This window comes from Carettochelys insculpta, chromosome 1 (assembly GCF_033958435.1).
Source record: "Carettochelys insculpta isolate YL-2023 chromosome 1, ASM3395843v1, whole genome shotgun sequence".
NCBI lineage: Eukaryota > Metazoa > Chordata > Testudines > Carettochelyidae > Carettochelys > Carettochelys insculpta.
Window position 1 is genome coordinate 2,003,086 of NC_134137.1, and position 10,681 is coordinate 2,013,766.

The 10,681-nt window shown below is 50.6% G+C and overlaps 1 protein-coding gene across 1 annotated transcript; it reads left to right on the top strand.

Moving 5' to 3' along the window:
- The first annotated feature begins 7,034 nt into the window (after positions 1 to 7,034).
- On the top strand, positions 7,035 to 7,982 carry LOC142001796 (olfactory receptor 52E2-like). The gene has a single exon (XM_074977369.1). The coding sequence runs from the start codon at positions 7,035 to 7,037 to the stop codon at positions 7,980 to 7,982; it is 948 nt and encodes a 315-aa protein (XP_074833470.1).
- Positions 7,983 to 10,681: the final 2,699 nt, after the last annotated feature.

Below are 10,681 nucleotides of genomic sequence, written 5' to 3' on the forward strand. Positions count from 1 at the left end.
CGGTCCCCGCAACACCACACGCCAGCGACGGACCCCCAGCTGCTGGCCATCCATCGTTGGCAGCTGGAGGTCGTGGAGCAGCGTCTGCGGGTGGAGCAATGCCGTCTCGACCTCCAGGAGCCGGCGCTGGCCTTGCGCCAAGAGGCATGGGGGGCCTACATGGACACTTTCAACCGCCTTGTGGACTATTTGGCCCCCCATGCTCTGCTGGCCGCCGCAGCGCCTGCCCTGAGTGCTCCACCCGCCGCACCACCTTCTGCTCCGCTTGTCGCTGCGCCGTCCGCCGTTGCCCCGGCACCCGCCACCGAGGGCTGGACCGCTGAGGGACACCTGGGGCCAGCTCAGACTCGCCGGACATATCTTCCGGTCCGCCTGGCCCCCAGCCAGCCCCGGACAGGGCTGCGGCCGAGGAGGGGGCTCCCAGTCGCCCACCCCCAGTGCCGTACTACAGGGGCGTGGGGCCCGGGAAGTGGCCCCCCCCCGGTATATAGTTTATAAGACTGTTGCGACTTATTTATTTATGCCCCCTCGCGTGTAAATAGTTCTCCCCTTCCTCATAATCCCTGGTTTTCTTTTTATTGAAGAACATATCCATTATATGCAATCTTTTTTATTATTGTTTTATTTGTACAGAATACTTTTGTTAGAAGAGGTCTTGTACATAGTTTGTTCTTGTTTTATTATAGTTACCAATGAACAGTTCTAAGAAAACCAGTTTCATTTTAGCTACAAGTGCGTGCTGTCATTTGTCCAGGAAAAGTGTGGGGAGGGTGCGGTTGGGTGCTCCGTGGTGTGGGCTTTGGGGCAGGAAGGTTGTGGAGGAAGGGGGGGGGCAATGAGGGGTCTTGCAGAGTTCACCCCGCGGCCTCATCATCGAACTGGGCACACAGGGCCTCCCGGACCCGGGTCCCTTCGGGGTCCACCTGGCGACTGGGGGCAGCGGGTGGCTGCACGTTGGCCCTGCTGGCCTCCACAGCCCACCCCTGAAGAAAGGCCTCCCCCTTGCTCTCCACCAGATTGTGTAGGGGCAGGAGGCACCCACAATCTGGGGGATGTTGGTGGGCCCCTCATCCAGGCGGGTCAGGAGACATCTCCAGCTCCCTTTGAGGCGACCAAAGGAGCGCTCCACCACCTGGCGCGCGTGGTTCAGGCAATGGTTGAAGCGATCCTGGCTGGCAGACAGATGGCCCATGTACGGGTGCATAAGCCAGAGCCGGAGTGGGTATGCCGCATCTGCAATGACGCAGAGGGGCATGGTGGTGTCCCCCACAGGGATCTCCCGCTGGGGATGTGGGTCCCCACCTCCAACCGGCGGCACAGGCCCGAGTTCCGTAAAACCCGGGCGTCGTGGGTGCTGCCAGGCCAGCCCACATAAATGTCCTGGAAATGGCCCCATCTGTCCACCAAGGCCTGGAGGACCAGAGAATGGTAGGCCTTGTGGTTTATGTAGCGTCCTGCACTGTGTTGCGGGGCGCGGATGGGGACGTGAATCCCATCCAGAGCCCCGAAGCAACTAGGGAGGCCGAGGGTGGCAAAGCCCACGATGGTGGCATCTGGGTCCCCCAGCCTCACGAGCCTGTGGAGGAGAAGGGCATTGATGGCACACACAACCTGCAGGGAAAGCACGTGGGAGAGCACCAATAAGGGGTGAGCAGGGTGTGCGTGGTCCTGCTCTGCCCGGACCGCCCTGCCCTCCCCTCTGCCCGTGGGTTCTCTTACCTCCATGAGTACAGCCCCGACAGTGGCCTTGCCGACACCAAACAGCTGCCCCACGGATCGGTAGCTGTCTGGAGTGGCCAGCTTCCAGACAGCGATGCTGACCCGTTTCTCCACAGGGAGGGCACGCCGCATGGCGGTTTCCTGGTGCCTGAGTGCAGGGGTGAGCCACTGGCACAGCTCCATAAATGTCTGCCGGGTCATCCTGAAGTTCCTGAGCCAGCGGTCATCGTCCCATTCCTCAAGCACCAGCTGCTCCCACCAGTCGGTGCTCGTGGGGTAGCTCCATAGGCGGCTGTGTGTGAGGGGGGGGGGGTCGGGTTGCTGCAGGGTTGGGGGTTGAGCCCTACTGCCCTGCAGGGTGCTCCTCCTCCAGTGTGGCAAGTAGGTGCTCAGCTGCCTCCCGCATGGCATGGATCAGGGCGAGTCCTGTTCCTACAGGGAGGGCTGGGTGGACCCCTGGCTGCTGCTGCTGCTGCTGGGGGTCCATGACTGTGTCGCACGAGGTCTGTGTGCCTATGGCTCCTCAGACCGCGTGCTGTGCAGGCTGCGTGTGTTTGGGAGGGGCCCTTTAAGGGATCGGCTAGCTGTTGCCCCGGAAGCGCTAGTCCGCCCTGTGACCCTGTCTGCAGCTGTGTCTGGCATCCCTATTTCGATGTGTGCTACTTTGAAGTGTAGACGTTGCCTTGCGGCGCCTATTTTGATGTGGTGCTGCGCAACGTCGATGTTGAACGTCGACGTTGCCAGCCCTGAAGGACGTGTAGACATTATTCATCGAAATAGCCTATTTCAATGTCGCTACATCGAAATAAGATACTTCGATGTAGGCTTCACGTGTGGACGTAGCTTAGGAGAAATAGAAGTGGGTGGCAACCTGGGCTGCAGTGACCGTGAGAAGTTAGATTTCAGAATCCTGACAAAAGGAAGTAGGGTGAGCAGAAACATATAAACCCTTGATTTCAAAAGAGCAGACTTGAACTTCTTGAGAGAACTAATGGGCAGGATCCCTTGTGAACCGAAGATGAAGAGGAAAAGAGTTCATGAGAACTAACAGTATTTTAAAGAAGTCTTACTGAAGGCACAGGAACAGACCATCCCACTGAATAGTAAGAAATGCAAACATGGTAGCCAACCAGCTAGGCTGAACTGGGAAATCCTTCATTAGCTTCCCGACTCCAACTTGAGACCTTTTTTCCATGTTCTGCCGTCCGTGAACACTGTGAGCAGCCTTTCTCCATCCTCTTTGCAACCTCCCTTCAGTAAGTTGAAGGCTGTTATCAAGTCCCCCCTAACTCTTCTGTTCTGCAGACTAAACAGACCCAATTCCCTCAACCTTTCTTCACAGGTCATGTGCTCCAGCCCCCTAATTATTTTGTATCAGAGAGGTAGCCGGGTTAGTCTGTAGCTTCAAGAACAACAAAAAGTCTTGTGGTACCTGATAGACTAACAGATATTTTGGAACATAAGCTTTCATGGGCAAAGTGGGTCTTTGCTCACAAAAGCTTATGCTCCAAAACATCTGTTAGTCCATAAGGTGCCGCAAGACTTTTTGTTGTACTCTAATAATTTTGGTCGCCCTCCACCGGACCCTCTCCAGTGTGTCCACATCCTTCCTATAATTGAGGGCCCACAACTGGACACACTACTCCAGATGCAGTCTTACCAAAGCCCGGTAAAGAGGAATAATCACTTCTCCGGACCTACTGGGAATGCTCCTCTTGATGCAACCTAATATGCCTTTATATTTCTTGGCTACAACGGCACACTGTTGACTCATGTCCTGCTTCTCGTCCACTACGAATCCCAGGTCCTTTTCTGCAGAACCACTAGCAAGCCAGTCAGACCCCAGACTGGAACAATGCTTGGGATTCTTCTGGCCCAAGTGCAGGACTCTCCATTTGTCCTTATTGAACCTCATCAGGTTTCTTGCAGCCCAGTCTTCCAATTTGTCGAAGTCAGTCTGGACCCTGTCCCTGCCCTCCAGCATATCTACCTCTCCCCCTAGCTTAGTGTCATCCTCAAACTTGCTGAGGGTGCCATCCAACCCCTCATCCAGGTCACTGATGAATATGTTGAACAGAACAGCACCCAGAACTGAAACTTGGGGCAGTCCACTAGAAACCGATTTAGATTTTGGTTAAGTTTATTTTATTTAATTCTGCTCATGAAGAGGGACCCTCATTCTCGCTGTGATCTTGGCCAACTCACTTCTCCCTCTCCCTCCAGTTATCTACCTGTATAGAGGGGATATGTTTGTAGTCACTTTCCTTCTCAGGTGTTTTCAAAATCCTTCAGTGAAAGCTGCTGCACCATGTGATGATAGTTCCTGATGAGAACTGCTGATCTCTGACCCCTTAGTGGAAGCCCCACTGGCCTGCAGAAAGTGTCAGTGTTGCCCTCAGTCATCCTTCTCTAGGTCTCTCTCTCTGCAGCCTATCCTGTCATCCTGGGCATTTACGGAGTACCAGTATGTACACGCAACTTGGCGTTATTCCTTCTTTTCTTAGTTATCAACTATAACGTTAAAACATATTCAAATACGCAGAACAGCCAACTTACTTGTGGCTCAGCACAGGCCCAAGAGGTCTCATCTCCCTTTGGGAAGGCCCATTAATTGCTGTTTACTCCTCAAGCTGGATCAATAGCACAGATGTGCAGACACACTTGTCTCCAGCCTGGTTCCATCCAGCTGCTGTTTCTCCCCTAGAGGCCGAGTGATCCCCACGGGTTCTGCCCAGAGCTGTACTATAAATGGTTCCCATCCCGAGCCGGCTTTCGGGGAGGGATGCTGCTGGAGACCCTGGGCTGAGAGAGGTGTGGGACATGGCTGCCTGAGGGGCAACCCCAGGAAAGACACTTCCAGCTCAGAATTCACAGGTACCCATCTCTTGCTGAGGATCTCACCTGCTTTGTAAACTAGTCCATTTTGGCCCTTTTAGGCTACAGCATAAATCTGTGTTTCCCTTTGCTCTGCAGGGACATTAAACATGCCAGAGCCCTTGCCACAGGGGATAAGTTAGCTCCAGTAACACTGGTGTTAATGCTCCCGTTTTCTATGCACCCCCTACTCATTCCCAAAAGTGTCCTCTATCCCCGCAGTGGCTGCGTTTCAGTGGTGCCACCGGGAATCCTTCAGTGTGAAGGGTGTTGGCGGATGTCCAATGCAAGGCTGAATTCTGAGGCTCTGGCCAGTACTTTCCAAGGCTTCATTGAAGCTAAACTGCCCTGGGCGTAGGCACAGAGAAAAGCCCTCAGGAGCCAGCCGTGTGTCAATGCGCAGAGCCTGCCACCTCCTCCTCTGGCATCTCAGGCTCTGGCTGGTAATGGGGAGCGAGTGAGGTGACGGTGTGATCTGCCTGAGTCGCTGGGGCTCCTCACTGCAAGTGTTAGCAGAATTTTCAGCATCGGGATGCCCAGTGTTAGCAGTGTCTCAGCTGAGGTGCTCCAGCAGTGCCACTGTAGTGTTTTAAGCATTACCTGGACGAGTGCCGGGCAACTCGGCCTTTTGCAGCCCAGCTGGGTAACCCGACTGGGGTCACAAGACACTGAATGACTGCAGGCAGCAGTGCCCAAAGCTCCCAGTGGCTGTGGTTCCAGGCTCCCAGACAAAGGGAGCTGTGGGAAGCTGCATCCGTCACATCCCTGTGGCCCCCTCACATGCAGGTGCTGCTTCTCACAGCTCCTTCTCTAGACATTGAATAAGTTTTGTCACTCTTTGGTTGAATCATTCATCTTTAATTTTGTGGTACTAATTTATTTGTATTTTGTTTAAAATAAAAGGAAAATGTGTATACTTCATTTAAATGAGTGTATTCTGCAGCAATACGGTGTGTTATAATGTTCATTTTTCTTCTGAATTTCTTCAAAAGAGATTGTTAATTTTTTCCATTTTAAAATGGGAATTTCATCTAGAGTAGTTTTTTCTTTATCCATATAAACTCTTATCATTCTCTGCGTTTTAACCAAAAAAAAAGCCTATAGTCAATTAGATTTCCAGTGATATATTATTCTCATTTTCAGAAGTTCAGCATTGACTTTACTGTGTCAAAACAGGATACTAGTCCAAATTTCTATATTTTATTTATTTACTATAAGGTTATTCACAAGCAATTCTATTCCAGGTTCATCCTATTTTTCTGATGTATTTTTGGTTCAGTCTTTTTCAACATTCACTCAGTTATGTCAGTTTTGAGGAGTGTACTAGCTTTGAAAATTGTCTCTTTTCGGTTTGTTTTGTGAGACTTAAAGCCGTTCTAGGAATATCGTGTTTTCCTGGCCCAGACAAACCCTCTTGTTTCTTTCAGTTTTGATTAGAGGAATCGTTCTGCTAAATGTGGTGGCCCTGGCTCTTATTATTCACAAGTTTTTGATTAAGCAGACAGAGAAACTCTCTGAATACATACATATGCACTCCTGTTTGTGAGCTTTAGGCCGGTCAAGAATGGATTTTTCCCTCATGTCTTTAACGTCCCTGATCAGTTTTCAAAACTTCTGATTTCAACTGCTTTCTGCCTATTTTCCCCTTACCTCCTGTGTAACACATTGCTTCCTTCCTCGCCTTCCCCACAGATATTTGCTGCCTAACCTTTGCCATGGAACTCGATTTTTAATAAAAATCTCTTTGTCCACTGGACTTCTGTCAGTTCCAGGTTTTATTTTCGTATGGTCTTTCAAGTGGTCCCCTTCTTGTTTCCTCTCAATACTAAACAATCCCAGACTTTTCAGCCTCCCCACACATGGCAGCCTTCCCCAGTCTCATAGCGTGTCTCAGAACTCTTCCTGCCGTTGTCTATTTTCTTTGTACAGACTGGGTGACCAAAATTGGGCCCATCTCCAGAGGAGATAATTCTCCACCCCATTCCTTGGGTATCCGAACACCAGCTTTCTTTTAGGCACTGCTATGAATGAGTTAGAGTTTCAGAGGTGTTAAATCAATTATTTTGATTTCCCTAATGTCTATTTCCTGAGAGTGTCTTTTAAGATTTGCTGCACAATGAGGTGTGGAAATTATCATTATTGAGAAATGTATGAGTGTAAATACGCAATCGTCAGTAGTAGGGTCGCATGTTCACAGTCAATCTTTCCAAAAAATGGAAAATGTCAATTCTGATTTTGTGAAGAGTGACCTATCAGCTTCACCATGAGAATAGCTTCTTTAAGTGCATGCAATGTTTCATATTAACATCTTTTGTTCTTTCAGGGATTTGTATGGTGATCATTGCCTGAAATCCTGAGCACTCACAGGAAGATAGGATTACTTATGGTACATGTAGGAGACATAATTTTGCATCAGATTTGGACACCTTCTTCCCTTCTCCATGTCAGATTCCAATACAACCTACTTCTCCAATCCCTCCCACTTCATCCTGCTGGGCATTCCTGGTCTGGAAACAGTCCATGTCTGGATCTCCATCCCTTTCAGTGCCATGTACATAATTACTGTCTTGGCAAATTTCACCATCCTATTCATCGTGAAGATCGATGTGGCCCTTCATGAGCCCATGTATTATTTCCTCTGCATGCTGGCTGTCACCGACCTGGTCCTGTCTACAGCTACCATTCCCAAAATGCTCAGCATCTTCTGGTTCAATTCCAGGGAGATTGGTTTCAATGCCTGCCTCGCCCAGCTGTACTTCATTCATTCTTCCTCAGTGATTGAGTCTGGGATTTTTGTGGCCATGGGTTTTGATCGCTACGTGGCCATCTGCCATCCCCTGAGACATTCTGCCATCCTGAATAACCACATGGTGGCCAAGATAAGCCTGGCTGTGGTGCTGCGCGGTGGAATCCTCATTTTGCCTTGCACCTTTGTGGCGAGGCATTGGCCATACTGTAGAACCAACATCATCCCCTATACACAGTGTGAACACATGGATGTGGTGAGACTGGCCTGTGCTGACGTCCGCGTCAGTAGTTATTACGGCCTCTTTCTACAAATCTGTATGAGTGGTCTGGATGTGTTCTTTATTACTGTGTCCTATATTCAGATCCTCAGGGCTATCTTCCGCCTCCCCACAAAGGAAGCTCGGCTCAAGACCTTTGGGACCTGCACTTCCCACATCTGTGTCATCCTAACATTTTACATTCCAACTGTCTTTAGCTCCCTCACAGCTCGCTTTGGTGACAATATACCCCTGTATTTCTACATCCTCATTTCTAACATTTACCTCCTGGTGCCTCCCATGCTAAACCCCATCATCTACGGGGTGAGAACCAAACAGATCCGGGACAGGCTGCTCCGGCTTTTTATTCAGAAAGGGACCTAGAAAATTTCTTCTTCTGCTTTGCTTCACAGACAGAGATGAGCTGGCTGGGAACATAGGGTTAGTCTGTGTGCATAATTTGCGTGCGGCTCCTTAACTCTTAGCGCTGCCAGACTTTTAATTTTATATCTCAGTATAAGAGGTCACTGGAAGGTTTCCCCCCTTCTCCACCTCTTACCCTAATGTCCAGCTCTTGTTCCACATCTTCCCTTGAGGGCCCAGTCTTCTCTCTGAGGTTTCTTCCCTCTTGCTTACTCATCTCCTCCTCCGCCACTCTTGCATCATCTCTATGATGGTCCCCCGAGTGTGTCACCTAGAACTGTGGTATAGCTGAGCCCTCTGTCTCACCAGTCTGAGTCCCCTGTTGCACTGTGATGTGACAAGCTGCAAAGACCTCTAAGCTTGCCTCAGATCCGGATGCCCAGGCAGGGACAACCCCCCAGCTATCTTCATAGCCAGCCACTGCATGGACCCACAATGGAGGGTCTACAAACAAAATACTCCCTGCTCCCCTGATGACCCAAAGCTGCACTCACCACCGTGTCCTGATTAAAGCCCAACCTGTGTGACTTGGTTACCCACTGCACTGCGTCCACAAAGGAAACTGAACACACACCAGTTCTTGTTCTCGAGGTGAGATTTATCCCTTTTGCACTTCAAACAACACACAGTGTAACAGATCAAAGTCGATGAGCATAAGAAATGAAACAAAATCTCAATCGCAATCTAATATATGTGTTTGGATTTGAAAGAGGCAGCATCTTATTCAGTTATCTAGTACAAGCAGATTAGTTGGAGGATTGGGCCAAAAGAAAGCTGATGAAGCTCAACAAGGATAAGTGCAGAGTCCTGCACTTGGGACGGAAGAGTCCCATGGACTGTTACCGGTTGCAGACTGATTGGTTAAGTAGCAGTACAGTAGAAAACGAGCTGGGCTTTATAGCGTATGAGAGGCTGGATATGAGTCAACAGTGTGCCCATGTAGCCAAAAAGGCTAACGGCATATTGAGGTGCATTACGAGAAGCATTTTCAGCATATCTAAAGAAGTTATTATTCCCCTCTATTCAACACTGGTTAGGCAGCATCTGGAGTATTGGGTCCACTTCTGAGATCCACATTACAGAAAGGATGCGGATGCTTTGGAGCAGGTCCAGTGGAGGGTAAAAACATGATTACGAGACTGGAGCACATGACCTTTGAGAGAGAGACTGAGGGACTGAGGCTTATGTAGTTTGCAGAAGAGAAGAGTGTGGGGTGACTTGATGCTGGCCCTCAGCTTCCTGAAGGGAGGCTGTAAGGAGAATGGAGAGGGGAAGTTCTCAATAGTGGAAAATGTCAGAACAAGGAGCAATGGTCTCAAGATGCCGTGGTAGAGGTCTAATTGGACATTAGGAAAAACGAATTCCCCAGGAGGGTGGTGAAGCACTGTAATGCGTTACCTACTGAGCTTGTGAAATCTCCATCCCCAGAGGTTTCCTTGGCCCTGTGAAAGAAATCTGAGGTGGCTGGAATAATGGAGACTTGGTGGGACAATTTGCATAACTGGAGCAGGGTCATGGAAGGTTATAAAGAGTTTAGGAAGGACAGAGAGGGAGAAAAGGAGGAGGAGTCACACTCTATGTGAGGCAGCAGGTTGATTGCTCAGAGCTCTAGTATAAGGAGGGAGAAAATCCAGTTGAGTGTTTTGGGTTAAGCTTTGAGGTGGAAGTAACAAAGGTGGTGTTGTTGGTGTCTGCTATAGACCGCCAGATCAGGGAGATGCGGTAAATGAGGATTTCTTCAGACAGGTTAATGAAGCTTCCAAATCACAAGCCCTGGTTCTCATGGGAGACTTTAATCATCCGGACATTTGTTGGGAGACCAATACAGGAGCAAACAGACAATCCAGGAAGAGTTTTGGAGAATGTTGGGGATAACTTCTTTGTACAAGTGCTGAAGGAACAAACCAGGGGCCGTGCACAACTTGACCTGCAGCTCACAAACAGAGAAAAAACAGTAGAGCTGTTTCTACACGTGCACGTTACTTCGAAGTAGCGGCACTAACTTTGAAATAGTGCCCGTCACGGCTACACGCGTCGAGCGCTATTTCAAAGTTAACATCGACTTTAGGCGGCGAGACGTCGAAGCCGCTATCCTCCTCAGGAGATGGGAATAGCACCCTACTTCAACGTTCAACGTCGAAAAAGGGACCCTTTAGTCGTTGCGCGTTCCGCAAGGTTGAAATTGCGGGTCCTCCATGGCGGCCCTCAGCTGAGGGGTTGAGAGACGCTGTCTACAGCCCCTCAGCTCAATGGTGGCCGCGTGGAGCGGCCCCTTAAAGGTCCCTTCCCCTCCCTTCCTGTGCAGGAAGCTGAGGGAACGTGCAGGCAGCAGCCCAGACACGCGGCCAGCCTGCACATCCCTCAGCCATCCAAACCAGCCACCCCACCTGAGATGGCTGCCCGGCAGCCCCCCCAGCGCCCCCAGGGGACCCCCGCCAAGGGGAGCCAGGGAAGCCAGGCCAGCCAGGCTAGCCAGGCAAGCAGGCAGCCAGGCCGGGAAGCGGCAGCGGGGCCCCTCCTGGACAGAGGCTGAGGTGCGGGACCTGCTGGGGCTCTGGAGCGAGGAGGAGGTGCTCCAGGTAATGGGGTGCAAGAGGCGGAACGCGGATGCATTCTCTCGGCTGGCCGAGGGCCTGGCGGCCCGGGGTCACCCTGCCCGC

What these genes read in the sequence shown, in the direction of transcription:
- LOC142001796 (XM_074977369.1), top strand. Translation starts at nt 7,035, where the DNA reads ATGTCAGATTCCAATACAACCTACTTCTCCAATCCCTCCCACTTCATC.